The sequence below is a fragment of the Antedon mediterranea genome, chromosome 2, assembly GCF_964355755.1.
Source record: "Antedon mediterranea chromosome 2, ecAntMedi1.1, whole genome shotgun sequence".
NCBI classification, from domain to species: domain Eukaryota; kingdom Metazoa; phylum Echinodermata; class Crinoidea; order Comatulida; family Antedonidae; genus Antedon; species Antedon mediterranea.
In genome coordinates this window covers 18,997,002-19,013,543 of record NC_092671.1, presented here as the reverse complement: position 1 = coordinate 19,013,543, position 16,542 = coordinate 18,997,002, and the positions used below count along the sequence as shown (strand labels likewise).

The 16,542-nt window shown below is 33.3% G+C and overlaps 1 protein-coding gene across 1 annotated transcript; it reads right to left on the bottom strand.

The window, feature by feature from the left end:
- Positions 1-4,340: 4,340 nt before the first annotated feature.
- On the bottom strand, positions 4,341-15,748 carry LOC140040663 (ubiquitin-conjugating enzyme E2 Z-like). Its single transcript, XM_072086763.1, has 8 exons — positions 15,572-15,748; positions 11,665-11,734; positions 11,026-11,213; positions 10,523-10,634; positions 9,037-9,146; positions 8,740-8,830; positions 7,863-8,034; positions 4,341-6,480 (listed from the first exon to the last, which is right to left on the bottom strand). The coding sequence occupies exons 1-7, from the start codon at positions 15,697-15,699 to the stop codon at positions 7,876-7,878; spliced, it is 858 nt and encodes a 285-aa protein (XP_071942864.1). The 5' UTR covers positions 15,700-15,748; the 3' UTR covers positions 4,341-6,480; positions 7,863-7,875.
- Between the last annotated feature and the right edge of the window lie 794 nt (positions 15,749-16,542).

Here is a 16,542-nt window from a genome sequence, read left to right as displayed (position 1 = left end):
ACCGTTTTATACACTCAGGCTGTGTTTTACTTCTTTTTTCCGTTGGATTTTAAGCGATTTAAAAATCATACAGTGATGTAGGCTAATCTTTTAAGGACATTTTAAAGTAAACATTTTGTCCATATACTCTAGTAGCTAGATCAACTTTCGTATGCACTTTGAGGTCCAGAGAATCTGACTTCAGAAATTGGTTTAGGGTGGTCAAACAATCATTTTTGGCTTGGTTACACATTTTGAAAATGTGGCGAAAGGTCAAAAGGTCAGGGTGAAAGGTCATAAGACCAAACACCAATATGTCCTTAAATCTCAACAACTAGTGGTCACAGCGAAGTAATTTTGGTCTCAAATTGATCAGAAGGTATACATTTATATTCAGTCTAATGGGACATTTTAGTCAAAAATGACCGGAAATGCCATTTCTGACCTTTGACCCACACCTCAGGGCATGTATGTATCTCCGTAACTACTGATCGTAGACACTTAAATTTGGTCTTAAATTGTTTGAAATAAATATTTATTATTTGTAGCACATTTTTAAAAATGTTACAAAAGGTCAAAGGGTCAAGGTCAGAGGTTATATGAACAAATAAAAATAGATACTTGTATCTCGGCAACCACTCGTCGCAGCAAGTCAATTTTAGTCTCAAAATGTTCAGAAGGCATGCTTTCATATTCAATCTAATGGGACATTTTAGTCAAAAAGTATCAGAAATGCCATTTCTGACCTTTGACCCACATATCATGGCATCTTCATATCTCTGTAAGTACTGGTCGTAGAAATATACATATTTACATTCATTTTAATAGAAAATGTGGTTAAAAGATGAACAGAAATACTATTACTAATGTTTCAAACAAAAAACATATCTCTACATAACTTATCCTTAGACAGTAATGTTATGCAATAACTGATACTTTAAATTGTTTCAATTTCAAGTACTAGTTATTGCTGACCCCAAGAACATTGATAGAAACGTCAAGCTCAACAGTTATTTTCAGAATGCTAGAAGTAACTTGCCATGTGTATCCGATTAAACTCCCCGGGCATTTATTGTTCAAAGGGGTTTTTAGGGGCAGGGGAGGCATCTTTATTTGTGGTATAATATGGTAATATGTATAATCAAATAAATACCACCTAGATGTAAAAAAAAATACAGCACAATTAATATCAAAAAGTGAAAAAAATGCTTGGTAAATTGTAGATACAATCATTGTGTAAATGCATGTGGCGGGCGTATTCCACATGTAATGGTGTTCTATTAGAGGGAATGGTGGCGTTTATTTGAGAGAGGCTTTTATTCAAAGCGGGTGTTAATTCGAATAAATACTCTAATTTTAATAATTATAATTCGTTTCTCAACTGATAAAAGGTACTTTACATGATTCGTTGTTTTCTTTATGCTTTTTAACAAAATGTTTCTGTCTTTTAGAATAAAAGTGACACTGTCATAGATAACATTAAATGGATCTTCTCTTCCAGGTGCCAGTATAATTATATAAAACAATGACACATCATTATCCTGACACAATTGCACTCATAATGGATCTTCATTCTATCATCTGTTTGTTTGTGACTACAATTTGACAACAATCTTTTGCATATTTTTAAATGCCAATACATAGCTTCATTACTATTGTACAATATGTCCAGCTTTCCTGAAAACACCCTTGTGTACAGTGTTGTAGTATGATTTTATCATGATAACTTCTGATGCTTTTATTATCAATGAATTCAGTACCTAAAACATGTCAAAGTTTCTAGTGGTATTGATAATAAATCTCCAGAAACATATATTGTTTTATTATCTACACTGGGAACAGACGTGTATAATATACACCGACAAAACTTATACATATTATAAGTTTTGTCGGTAACATTCAAAAATATTATGCAACAGTGTTACGGAATCATAACAATGAATTGGTCTATTATAGTTGTCTGTGATACCTTTTATTACATGATTGTACTTGCAACAGGATAGAATGAGGTTTAATCCAGATATTATTCTTATTATATTAATTTTTTTTTTTTTTATCTGGGGTGTATTTATTTGATTATACATGTTACCATTATTACACCCAAACAAAATAAACGCCTTCCCTGAATAACTAAATGCCCGGACCTTTTATTCGGGTAACTATAGTAAGTTACTTCTAGCATTCTTAACTGTTGAGCTCGAGTATTTATTCGAATTAACACACCCGCTTTGAATAAAAGCCTCCATTCCATCCTATAGAACATCATGTGGAATAAACGCTCCGCCACATGCATTTACAAAATAATTGTATCACAACACATTTCATTAATTACCATAATCTACAATTTACCAAGCATTTTGACATAATGTTATCATTTTTTTATATTAATTGTGCAGTATTTTTTTACATCTAGGTGGTATTTATTTGATTATACATGTTACCATATTATACCCCAAATAAAGATGCCTCCCCTCCCCCTAAAAACCCTTTTGAACAATAAATGCCCGGGGCGTTTAATCGGATACACATGGCAAGTTACTTCTAGCATTCTGAAAAGAACTGTTGAGCTTGATGTTTATATCAAAATGTTCTCGTGGACAGCAATAACTAGTAGGCCTACTTGAAATTGAAACAATTTAAAGTATCATATTGCATAACATTACTGTCTAAGGATAAGTTGTGTAGAGATATGTTTTTTGTTTGAAACATTAGTAATAGTATTTTCTGTTCATCTTTTAACCACATTTTCTATTACAATGAATGTAAATATGTATATTTCAAACAATTTGATACCAAATTTAAGTTTCTATGACCAGTACTTACAGAGATATGAAGATGCCATGGTATGTGGGTCAAAGGTCAGGAATGGCATTTCTGATCATTTTTTACTAAAATGCCCCATTAGACGGAATATAAATGCATGCCTTCTGAACATTTTGAGACCAAAATTGACTTGCTGCGACCAGTGGTTGCCGAGATACAAGTACCTTTATTTATTTGTTTATATAACCCTTGACCCTGACCCTTTGACGTTTTGTAACATTTTTCAAAATGTTTTTCATATAACAAAATATATATTTCGAACAATTTAAAACCAAATTTAAGTGTCTACGACCAGTAGTTACGGAGATAAATACATGCCCTGGGTTGTGGGTCAAAGGTCAGAAATGGCATTTCCGGTCATTTTAAACTAAAATGTCCCATTAGACTAAATATAAATGTATACCTTCTGATCAATTTGAGACCAAAATTACTTTGCTGTGACCAGTGGTTGTTCAGATTTAAGGACATATTGGTGTTTGGTCTTATGACCTTTCACCCTGACCTTTTGACCTTTCGCCACATTTTCAAAATGTGTAACCAAGCCAAAAATGATTGTTTGACCACCCTAAACCAATTTCTGAAGTCAAATTCTCTGGACCTCAAAGTGCATACGAAAGTTGATCTAGCTACTAGAGTAATAAGGAATTACGAATTTTAAAGTATTTGTCTTCCGAAAATAGGCTCACCTTGAACATTTTTCTGTGCTTTTTTTACATTTTCCCTGTGCTGTTGTACAGTGATGTTTTTTTTAAATGACCAAAATATTGACTAATAGAATTATGTATTGAGGTAACATGCAGAACAGATTAGTATGAGATTCTGTGCAAGTAAATTAAAAAAAAAATTTCTCTGCCAAAATATTGACTGGCTTAATTACTTAATTACACATGGCAAACAGTAAAGAAATAAAAGGCTCAAAGGGATTTTTTTTCGAAATGGCCAAAATATCGGTTTAAGATTCAATTACATGTGATAATATATTGTTATAAATGCACATATTGCGTTAATATTATCTTATTAGAGCCATAGTAACCAGTTAATAATATAATTACAAATATTATTGCATAATAATTGAAAAGTTGATATTGTTGCCATTTTTCAACCTAACATGTTATATGAATCCATAGGCTTTTGTGGACGTAATACAACTCCAATAATTGAATTTTGAAAATTTCTCGACAAAATCCCTGTATCAAATTTTTTTTTTTAATATGAATATTTTTTTATAAAACATAATATAAAAAATATAAGATTCTAATCTAAAACAATGGCATATACTCTATAATCTCAGCATAAATAATTTTAGAAAATTTATATTTTGCCCATCAATCAATCGAAAAAACTGAGAAATAAAGTGTGAGGTGATCGCTAGAAAGGGAACAATGTCTGTATGGGCCAAAGTGTTGTCAAAAGCCTATTAATGAGGTTAAAACCTTACCAACTGTACTAGTAGCTACCAGCCCTGGATGGTAACACAATACACAGACACATGTGACACCATAAATGAATACTCATAAGGCTTTAATAACATAACTTCTTCTAATTTTAAAGTTATTCTTTTATCAACATTTCTATTCATAAATAAGGCACAAAATTCATACTCATTGGAAACTTTAATAAAATAAATAAATTATATAAATTGTTCAAATAATATCTACAATAATATATCTGATCTGAAATTTATAGTTTTTGAATTGTAGAATTTTGCAATCTTGCAAAGTATGAGGTTTAATGGGAAATAATTAGAGAATTGGAAAACAACTTTATTAACACCATCACAAATTACATTTGAGAGTAGAGGACATATGTTAAAAATGCTGTACTGGTTAACATCGAAACTAAAAGATGAATCTTTACCAAATGTAAATCACCTATACTAGATATTTGGTCACAAAAGACAACCAGGACCAGGATCCCAATTTTAGGCCAAATTGCGTGATCACCGACTGAAAAGTACATCATTTTAATCTAACAATAAACATAATATATTACATTAGACAACTCCTTGTTTGGCCTACAATCGGTATTTTTAACAATATAAATAAAAAAACAGGGGTTAATCATTTTCAAATTTGGAGGTCTGCACTTAGCTAAGGTATGTAATCTGGTTGCTCTTGTTTGTATGGTTTTGTAATTTGGATCTTTGGGTGCACTTGGTACAAATTTCATATCAATTTTTGTTCAGTGAAAAAGAATGCCATGGCTTGTAAACTAATGTTTTGCAATCAGTACAATAAAATGCCTTAAAACAAATAATCAAAATAAAGTAGTATACTACTTTACAAATAACTTAACATTATACTACTATTAACTTAACATTATACTACTATTAACTTAACATTATACTACTATTAACTTAACATTATACTACTATTATTAAACTTGTTTACACATATACAATCTATATATAAGATATAAATAAATCATTTACACTAATAATTGCAATAAAGAATAAACATCATTATGTTTATAACATCACTGGTTACACATTTAATTCAAATAGGATTATACTAGGCACACTAGTAACACATATTAAGGAGACGCCTTCAGGACCCAACAAAGTTTCCCTTGATAGAGGTGTATTGGATAGGGATTGGCCGAAGTGTTACTATTACAACATACTATATACCCAAGTTTCACAGAAAAGATGTAGTGTTTTCCCAAAAGAGATGTTCTATTATAGTATTCTTACACATAGTATGTAAGTCTGTTTACAATCTAACTCTTTAATCTTTTGATTCAAATCATAATAAATAACATGACTTAAATAACATAAATTAGAAGCCCTACTAAGGCTACACCTTTGGGACACAGCAAAGTGTCCCCATTAGTGTCCGCATGTGATCCAAAAGTTGAATGTCTACCCGATTGCTCCAACATTGTGCAATTCCTTACCCAATATCAATCCGACAGTGTGCTACTTTGAACTCTTTAAAGACCCACCCAAAGAATTTTCTTTTCAAATATATTCATTTATCTAACTTTATTTTAAACTTCAATACAGTGCATCAACAGCCTGCTTATAATGTGCTTTTACTATCATTATTATATTGTGCATCTTGCAATATAGCCCATTGGGTTCTACATGATGAATTGAAGAATTGTAATCACATATACAATAGATAAACATTTTTTTGGCAATTACTAAACAAATAGAAACATTCATAACTTATTAGTCTAAAAAAAATGGGCCAACAACAATTTTAATAGTTATTTTATCTATTTATGTCTGTCTTAAGCTTTTATAAGACTACTACTATGTGTATGGACGTGTGCAATAGCAACAACTCGCATAACTAAACAAATGTACAAATGCTCTCTCTTATACAGATTAAAATATTATAATCTTCCTATATGTAAAAATTAAACATGTATGTTTAATATTAAAATTAAGAAATTGTTGCACTTTAAAAATAAACGTTTTGCTCTGCCTAAGTATATAATGTAAGAAATACCAATGTCTTCATTTCTCTGTTTTACGTTACATTATAGCAGGTTTAAGATAACTATAACAATTCAGTGCCATTGTAGTTTGGCGGTTAACATGCTTGCTTACCAATCTTTAGGTTCTTGGTTCGGTTCAAATCTTGACTCACTATCACTCACAATACTAGGATATGGCAACCATGTCATAGTAGTAGGTGAGATTGTACAGTAATTGGTGAGTCTTGCACTTTGCTGTTAAATACATGTTGAAATAAAAAAAAAGAATTCCTAATATCATATTTCACCGCATACTTTTAAAGGAATTTAAAGATCACATTAGTTTCCTAAAATTAAACGACATAGTTTTTAACTATAACTGCTTTGTGGAGTTGCAAAACAGAGGGGCTGCATGCCCCAACAGCTCCGATGAAAACAAATAACAGTACAGTGTCATTGCATTATAAATGTATCAATAAATTATGTTAGCGGTACTAAAATGCAAATGTATTTATTTTTGGAATTCCTAACCCCTTCCATCTACCCTCATCTCAAATGTGGAGAAATTGTTAGCAAGCATTCTAGAGGCCCACACTACAAAAACAAATCAACAATTCCTTCCCACATGTGCACCAGAACTTGTGTGTTTGGCCTTTTATGCATCAGTGCACCTCATTAGCATACTTAAATATCACGTTATTAAATTCTATGTGAACGCTCTTCCTGCTAAGTTCTAACGTGATATTCAATATCATGATAAAACCTTATGTGAACGTGCCTATTGAGTGGAATTTTATGGTCATATAAATTATTACAGGTTTATTTCACTACAGTAAACAATGATGAATGTATTGCCTACAACCAAAGAATATATATCACAAGAATGAATATTCCGCGATTTTTGCATGAGAAATTTGTAACAGAGAGCTCCAGAGAGTGATGCCCGCCCTCATAAGGGCGGATGTATACATACTAAATAAGACTTGATTTAATAGATATTAAACATGTCACATTAAATAGAATTATGATAAAATATTTTGCAATTATAAACTATTTTATAATACATATTTATTAACAAACTAGTGTACATTCACTTTTACAGACATTATTGACTAACATGCTAAATTAGTTCACAAAAAAGGCCTAACACAGCAACACCAAAAATCAATGAATCGTTACTCAGCAAGGCCTATTCTTTACCATTGCCGTGTACTACTCTACGCCCGGTAAATTAAGTATTGTTTTTATATGATATAAATTAGTATAAAATACATGTTATTAATAGGATAAAATGTTAAATTTCATTAACATTTATTTGTTTTACCAGAAACAAGTTAAATATAGGAATATTATTAAACTATCCTTCGTGAAAACGCGTAAACACCAACACGCCCGGTCACGCTATTTGATAAAGTGAACTGTTTATACAGCAGTTTTTACTAAATAAATTGCATAAAATGAACAATTAAATATCCAAACAGCATTTGACATGTTGGCATGTAGTTGATAACATTTTTTATCATGAAAATACTACCGGTGGTCCAGCCTTTGATTACTACCACATGGACAATATTACTGTTACAGGGAAAATCGCGGATTACTCATTCTTGTGATATATATTCTTTGCTACAACCCACATGTTTTAAGAAATCAACTGTTAGGAATTCCATCATGTTCCATGTCAGATGAGCTACTACTTGTTTCAATATCTGCAGTGGCAGCTTTCTCTTCTAGTTGCTTCTTAATCGCATCCAATTGCTTTTCTAAGGACAAATATGAGAATGATCCTCTCCTTTCACCAAATGGATCCTGTGACACAAAAAATGTTTACAAGTATAAAAATAATATATATAAATATAGTATGAAATATATGTAAATACAGCATTAACTCAATCAAAGCAGTTTCCCTTAACAATTTTTGTTATAGAAAGGATGTTTATGAATTGAATAGGGAGAATATTTTTATTTGTGTTCTATATAACAAGGCAAATTCTAATTGAATAGGGCAGCTAGTCGTTTCCAATTTATAAAAATATACTCAGATCAAAAAAACATTCATTATTTGTTTACAAGATATAAAATTAGATAAATCTTTTGGCGAGCATGACATTTGGTCTCCCGATAATTTGATAACACATTTCTAAAATACAATTTTAATTAATTAATTTGCCGCTTCCATGAATGCCTGTCAATGCTTGGAATTTGGTCGCAGGGTGGAGCACATTACAGGTTGTTTTCCATCTTTCATTTTCTATAAACCATGACATTCACACAAAATTCTCACAAATGTTTTTAAAAAGGTAATTGTGCAATACTTTTGTTTGTGGGGAATAATCAACCAATCAAAGGCAAGGATGCACTGATGATGATTACTGTAAAGGTTAAAGGTCTTCACATTGTTTTGGTGCATGGTCTCAGTTGAAGACTATAACTAACAGTAATATAATTCAGTAGGCTCAGTTTGAAATAATCAATACATCCTGTAAAATATTAAAATTAGAATTTGTACCTTACCTGCATTATAATTCCCGATAGATGGGTTTTCTTCATTGCCGTTGACTTGTAATAATCATAGAAATCTGGAAAGGACGTTTCCATTACTTTTCTACATAAATAAATTGAAGTAAAAAAAATTATAAAAAAAGTATAGGTATAATGTTTATATAGTTAAATGGGGAGAATATTTTAATGAATTGAAAGATTGACAAAGTACAACAGCGTACAGCAACATTCAACAGTCATTCTTATGTTTTTGATTGTGTTGATTCTATTTTTAAAAAACAGTGTCTAAATAGCTTGCTTACACTGTACCTTAGGGGTACTGGAAGTGTACTGTGTTTAATCATATCACACACGGCAACTCTTATCGTCTCATGGCGAATACATTCGTTGTACTTCTCACAATCACCTGAATGACGTTCCTAACAAAAGAAATTTATAATGATTACATTATATAATACTAAATACAAAATTACTGGAATAATTCCATATATTGCTTAGAAACATAGTGCTCATGGTTGTATGCAAATGTATACAAAGCTGGCTTAACAAAAGTACTTTGGAATTGAATTTAAACTAATGGAAAGAATATACTTGTCAATTATTAATAATAATCATAATTAATAATATAATCTGCAGCACTGTGAATATATATGTATTTATTCATGGATTACTGATTTTGACTAAACAATAAAACTTTTCAAGTGCAAATTCGAAGAGTCACCGATGGTTGTATGCAAATGTATACAAAGCTGGCTTAACAAAAGTACTTTGGAATTGAATTTAAACTAATGGAAAGAATATACTTGTCAATTATTAATAATAATCATAATTAATAATATAATCTGCAGCACTGTGAGTATATATGTATTTATTCATGGATTACTGATTTTGACTAAACAATAAAACTTTTCAAGTGCAAATTCGAAGAGTCACCGATGGTTGTATGCAAATGTATACAAAGCTGGCTTAACAAAAGTACTTTGGAATTGAATTTAAACTAATGGAAAGAATATACTTGTCAATTATTAATAATAATCATAATTAATAATATAATCTGCAGCACTGTGAGTATATATGTATTTATTCATGGATTACTGATTTTGACTAAACAATAAAACTTTTCAAGTGCAAATTCGAAGAGTCACCGATGACCAATGAGCTTAAGTTCATTACTGAGAGAGATTACAAGGTATAGGTCCACTTAAATCTAAATGTTCATATATCTATCTATCTATACACAAGAAATAATATGATATGATGTGATATTTAATGGTCATACAGTACTTAACAAGGCCGTAGTGAGAAGTTAAAAACAGACGAGACAAAGATGCTTTAAATATTATTATTAATATAAAATATGACGATCTGTGCTGGGAAATTAGGGTGGGTGGTGAAAGTTGATCATTTCTGTCTCATGCTGGCTACGGCCCTGCACACTCTATGCATCTTCAGATTTCTGTATACATTATGAGAATTTTTGCCATGCGATGTTGTGACTGATCATTTTTAGAAATCAACTTCTTGTGTGCACCATATATAACTGTCTAATTCGCATTTAAATTTGGAGCACTGCCTTTTAATGGCCTAGCTAGCAATGATTTACGATGGATAAATTTAATAAAAAGTATGTTTGTTATAAAACAAATAATTAATGTTTTGTTAAATGGAGAGAATATTTCATTTCAAATTCTTTATTTCTATTTTCAACTTGGCTCCTTGTTAAATATAAAGCATTTTTCGAATCATGAAATATTCTCAACACCTAACACATTAATTATTTGTATACTATTTGTACCTGTTCAAATCCGGGTTCATTATGATATGGCTTGTCATTCAATAGAGACTGAATAGATATTAATACACTCATTAGGCTCTGAGCAGGGCTCCATGATGGACCAGGCCATGTTCTAAAGATTTTAACAAAAACAAGAAAATAAAAAGCTTATTACAGTCAACTCTCCCAATACCGGACACCTTTGGGCCGGTCAAATAAGTCTGGTTTTCCGAAAAGTCTGGTATTCGGAATGTGTTTTTAATGGTAAATATAAATTTGGGACCTTTTGGTCCTCAAAAAAAGTCTGGTATTGGGAGAGTTTCTGGTTTTCGGAGAGTCCGGTATTGGGAGAGTTGACTGTATTATATTTTAATTTGAAGTACTGTACAAAAGTGTGAATTTTATTAATCATACTAGTATCAAGAGGACCCAACACGGATGTCCCCTTAATATGTGTCTAAATTAGGGCGTCAGTATTATATCCAAGTTTTTATAGAGCGTAAAAAACATGCAAGATTTCTTACCCGATAGTACTCAAACATACTTTTCCACTTTTATATAAGTTAGGGTTGAACCTAACTTGACCACCACCAGTTGTAAGTAGTTTTACTCTGGGTGGATGTATCGGGTAGTTTGGTGGAAAACGAATAAAAAAGTGGAAAAACCCTCCTTCATAAGGTGTGTCAAATGGACCAGTAATAAGTGCATGGACCTGAAAATATAAAATAAATCAATAATATAATTATTACTTGATTTTGGATGATTTGATATGTACAGTAGTAAGGATCAATTGCCAATAAAAACAAATAATAAGAATGTATTTATCAGTCAATACGCAAGTTTAAATATGCCTATCTACAGTAGGCCCAAGCCTATAAATAACTATATTTTCTTACATTAGAAGAGAATAATTTTAGAATACAAGTGCTACATGGAAAATCCAGACAGAAATACTTGGTATGGTGCCGGCATAGTGTGGTACATGACCAACAGGAGGGGGATTTAAACTGGTGTAATATGGACTAATTTTTAGAAGCCTGGTACGATGGATGGAGACATTGCCATATAGGCTAGGATTAATGGATGTCAACTTTTTGATTCTATGGGAGTTTACCAATAGCCAAGCCTACATTCATTTTAGTCTTATCAATTAGTTAGCTTACCTTTGTTATATTTTCCTCAGGAACTATACACATACCTGGTGCAGGATCATTATAAATGCTAATAATATCACTGAAAAAATAGAGTAAATAAAACACATCAATCAACAATATCCCTACTCAGAGTCATAATTAATCAAGAATAATAAAGATGCTGAATTTGGGAATGGGTCGATAAGTAACTTAGTAGTCTAGGCTTTCATGTTCACACCAAGATTTGTTTAGCATTGCGAGTACAAAAGGTCTGAGGCATAGAATATGTCAAGTGGGGTTCTGGGACCATTAAACGGCCGTTCTTAAGTTACCGCCCCTGTACCAACTCTAGGGAGCGGCGCTCAAAATACCCCAAAATTTGATTTAATTAGCATAATCAAGTACATAAATGAAACTAATGTTAAAATGTTTATTTTTAGGGTCTAATTGAAGATCCGTAATTCTTAAGTGTCAACTCCTGTACCTAGTCCACTTAAGAAAGCCACTAATTAGCATTTTAATTAGCATGGTCGAGTACATCGATGAAACCTTGGGCAATACAATAAGTACATTTACCCAACTGAGAAAACGAAAACGCCAAATCCTGTACCATGACCCCTTAAGAAAGGGTCAAAGGTCAATATATGTCCCACCTAGACTTAATTAACATAATGAGTACACATGTAAAACCAATGCAAAAATGTTTATTTTTAGAGTTTAATTGAAGATCTATCATTCTTAAGTATCAACTCCCCTGTACCTAATCTGCTTAAGAAAGTAATTAATTAGTGGTCATTAAAAGTAGCATGATCAAGTACAACATCGATGAAACCTTGGAAAGTACAATAAGTAAGTTTAACCAACTGAGAAAACGTAAAGTGCCAAATCCTATACCATGACCCCTTAAGAAAGGGTAATAGGTCAATGTATGTCCCACCTGAACTTTAATTAGCATAGTGAGTAGTACATAGGTTCCGGCCGGTTGCCACCTGGCCTTTTGCCAGCCTTTCGTCAGCCTTTCGCCACCCGGTATTTCGACACCGGCCCATTTCCACCCAGTCCATTTTGCCACTCGGGCTTTTGCCACCCGGCCTTTTGCCTCCTGATCTGAGAGTGTTATTTGCCCTTAGGCCTGCAATTAAATTAAAATAAACGCAAGATTAAAATGTGTAAATCATTTTAATTAATAAATTGCTTTTCTATGGTATAGACCCAGATGTTTTAAAGTTTTCCGATAATTGTTAAAGTAGACCACCTTGTTTACCACTTAATTTGTATTTTATCCAAATAAATGTATACAATTTCGTTACTGATTTCATGAGGACAAAAGCCTATGATATACAGAATCTTCAATTGACTGTCACAAAATAATTCGTAAAAACAACTGTTTAATTAACATTGATCAGTAGCATATCCACTGCATGAGAATATAGGGCCTAGTTATCTCTAAAAGTATAGACCTATTATATATTCGCCCAGACGCTACGCGCCTTTGTAGCAAGCACGCCAGTTTGCAGCAGGCCGTTTGGCAACAGGCCAGTTGGAAACTAAGCGATGGCCAGAGACTGGGTGGAAAATGGCCGGGTGACAACAGGCCTGGTGTCAAATGGCTGGGTGGCAGGGCCCATGTGTCAAAAGGCCTAAGGTGGAAATATGCCACATGCGGCCGGGTAGCAAAGGACTGGGTGGCTAAAGGCCAAGTAGTAAAAGGCTGGGCGGCAAAGGGCCGGGTGGCAATGTGCCGGGTGGCAATTTGCCGGGTGGCAAAATGGCTAGACCGTGAGAACACAATGTGAAAATTAATTCTAAAAGTTTATATTTAGAAACAACTGAAGATCCATCACATGTATGCCTACCCATTCCGCTTATTAAGAAAACCACTAATAATAATAATAAAAATAATGTGTAAAATATTAATGGACGAAGACGGAATCCCAAAAAGGTGAAGATCTTGTTGCAGGATTGAATGGTGTTATTAGTAGCAAAAAGATACACCTTGTCCTTGCTGGTAAAAGAATTAATGTCCGTGATCATTTGAGTTTTAGAAGTAAAGGAAGGAAAAATAAATGGGAGTAATGCGACAGTGGATGGGCGCCAGATATATAATTCGAAGCATTTTTGCAGAATATGAAATTACGGATGTTTGTTGGGTTGGCCAAGACAATATTACGATAGCTCGAATAAGGAAGGATGAGTTAAGGATAATAGGTTTTAAGAATACTAGAGGGGAGGAAGGAAGATAACTTAGATAGGATTCCAAGACACACTTTTTTCTTATTTTCTTAGAGAGTTTCCATGATGAGAGGCTGTTATTATTGATAACCCAATGAAATTTAATAGATTTAACTGATGGGATTTCATGGTTTTCAATAAAGTTTTAAGTATGGACACATCATTATTATAAAATAAGATGTTATGATTGGGTTGAGGGAGAATTTGTTAGGAGCAAAGTAGTGGGACAAGAAGATAACATTATTACAGTATAATTAGTATTAAAGGTGTCAAAAGAGTTTGAATGTTTTCATACAGTGGTATGCATCCGCGTAACGAAAAATTAATTTTGAGAATCGAGCGCGGTGAACATCTCAGCGATGTAAAGAGTGAAACGAGGCATCAGGTACTGATATTGCAGTCATCCTGATGTATCAGCGTGGTTAGATGTTGGAAGAAAAACCGTAGATATGATATGATAGTTTGCTGGAAAAAGTTGAAGCAGGAGGGGGGCCAGCGGAGACGCTCTACCGTCAATACCAACCAGACGGCTGGTGGCGCTGTTCAGCGTCACTTACAAAAAACCAGACCATTCCAACCCAGGCATTAGTCTGAAGCAGCTGACAGATTGTCGGCGAAACGTCACGAAGGTAATTTTATTCCTTTTCGTTGTTTTGGTTTAACATAAAAGTAAAAATCCACAAAAATATTATTTGGAACCAGATGAATTTATTCAATGTAAATATTTTATAATTTTCTTCAGTATGCATAATCAAGTTTTTTTTAAAACAGAAACGGACCTTTGACCCTTTCTTAAGGGGTCATGGTACATGATTTAACACTTTTGAACTACGTTTTCTTGGTTGGGCAAACGTACTTATTGTATTGCCGAAGGTTCTATTGATGTACTCGATTGTGCTAATTAAAATGTTAATTAGCGCTAATTAATGGCTTTCTTAAGTGGACTAGGTACAGGAGTTGACACTTAAGAAGGACGGATCTTCAATTAGACTCTAAAAATAAACATTTTTGCATTGGATTTACAGGTGTACTCATTATGTTAATTAAGTATAGGTGAGACATATACTGACCTTTGACCTTTTCTTAAGGGGCCATGGTACAGGATTTGGCACTTAAGAACTACGTTTTCTCAGTTGGGTAAATGTACTTATTGTATTGCCCAAGGTTTCATCGATGTACTCGACCATGCTAATTAAAATGCTAATTAGCGCTAATTAGTGGCTTTCTTAAGTGGACTAGGTACAGGAGTTGACACTTAAGAATTACGGATCTTCAATTAGACGCTAAAAATAAACATTTTAACATTGGTTTCATTTATGTACTCGATTATGCTAATTAAATCAAATTTTGGGGTATTTTTAGCGCCCCTTCCTAGAGTTGGTACAGGGGCGGGAACTTAAGAACGGCCGTTTGATGGTCCCTGGACCCTACTTGACATATTCTATGCCTCACTCAGACCTTTTGTACTTGCAATGCTAAACAAATCTTCATGGGCTCCCGGACTTACTAGCTATGCCTTCCAGCCCTAGCAGCAGTGGCAAGCTAGGCCTACTAGGCTACTAGGCCTATCACTAAGGTAGTAGCCCTAGGCCTAGTAGGCCTAGTAGTAGCTAGGCTAGGCTTGGCTAGGCCTACTAGGCTAGGTAGGCTAGGCCTAGCTAGAAGAGGCGATCAAAATGAATTACACTTCTTAGGGCCTACTAACCGTTTAATCCGCATAATACATTGCGATGACACTGGCTCATCATCCCAGTCCTTACTTGCAGAAGGATCCCAAGGGCGAGAAACGTGTTTTTGAGCCGTGCTTACCGTTTCCAATGGAGCCTCAGCCATGTCTGTTTATGTTTTTATTTGCCAGATTTTATGCGGAACAACAAGCACTGTTTCCCGCAACATCAATTCATCCATGCATCACACATATCATGCTGCTGCGCATGCGTCTAATAAACTTTTTCCTTATGGAGCGCCCTCAAACATTTCAATTTGGCAACTTTTATAACCAACAATTACACAGTAAAATAATAAAAGAGCTTGCTTTTATAGACTAGACATTATGGAAGACAATAGGTGTGAGGCCACATTTATTACGTCAAAACGTATAGAGGTTAGATTTTCAACAAGATTGAAATGAATTCAACACGTTAAATTAATTGAGCGCCCTTAAACATTTTCCATTTGGCAACTTTTATAACCAACAATTTACACAGTAGTATAAAAGGAGCATGCTTTTATAGACTAGACATTATGGAAGACAATAGGAGGATAGTATGTGTATTAAATGATACCTGTAAGTATAATATGAAATAGAATTTGTGTTATTGTAATTGTGAATCTTTCGTATCTATATAAAACTATTGAATACAGAGAGTGTTCCCCCATTTTAAATTAGAGTAAACAAATAAAAAAAGTCAGGTGATTGATCATACGTACATTCCAATAATTATCGATCTATATTTTCCCTCGTCGTCGTCGTCAAAGCAAACTCTGATCAGAGCGTGGCTTCTCTAACAGCATTCTGAGACCGTCTCCTGTTCTCTGTCATCTACCTGCTTGCTCCATAGAGCCAAACACATCTGTTATAGTCTTTTCCCATTTGCATCTTGGTCTTCCTCTTCTTCTCTTCCCTGGAATATAAGCCTCCAACACTCTCTTCTCCATTCCATCTTGCCGCTTAAT

Bases quoted from the DNA above. Each gene is read 5' to 3' on its own strand.
- LOC140040663 (XM_072086763.1), bottom strand. From the start codon at position 15,699: ATGGCTGAGGCTCCATTGGAAACGGTAAGCACGGCTCAAAAACACGTT. The intron at 11,214-11,664 runs GTAAGCTAACTA...TTATATTTTCAG, and splicing joins CTGAGGAAAATATAACAAAG to GTCCATGCACTTATTACTGG. The intron at 8,831-9,036 runs GTACAGTGTAAG...TTATTTATGTAG, and splicing joins ACACTTCCAGTACCCCTAAG to AAAAGTAATGGAAACGTCCT.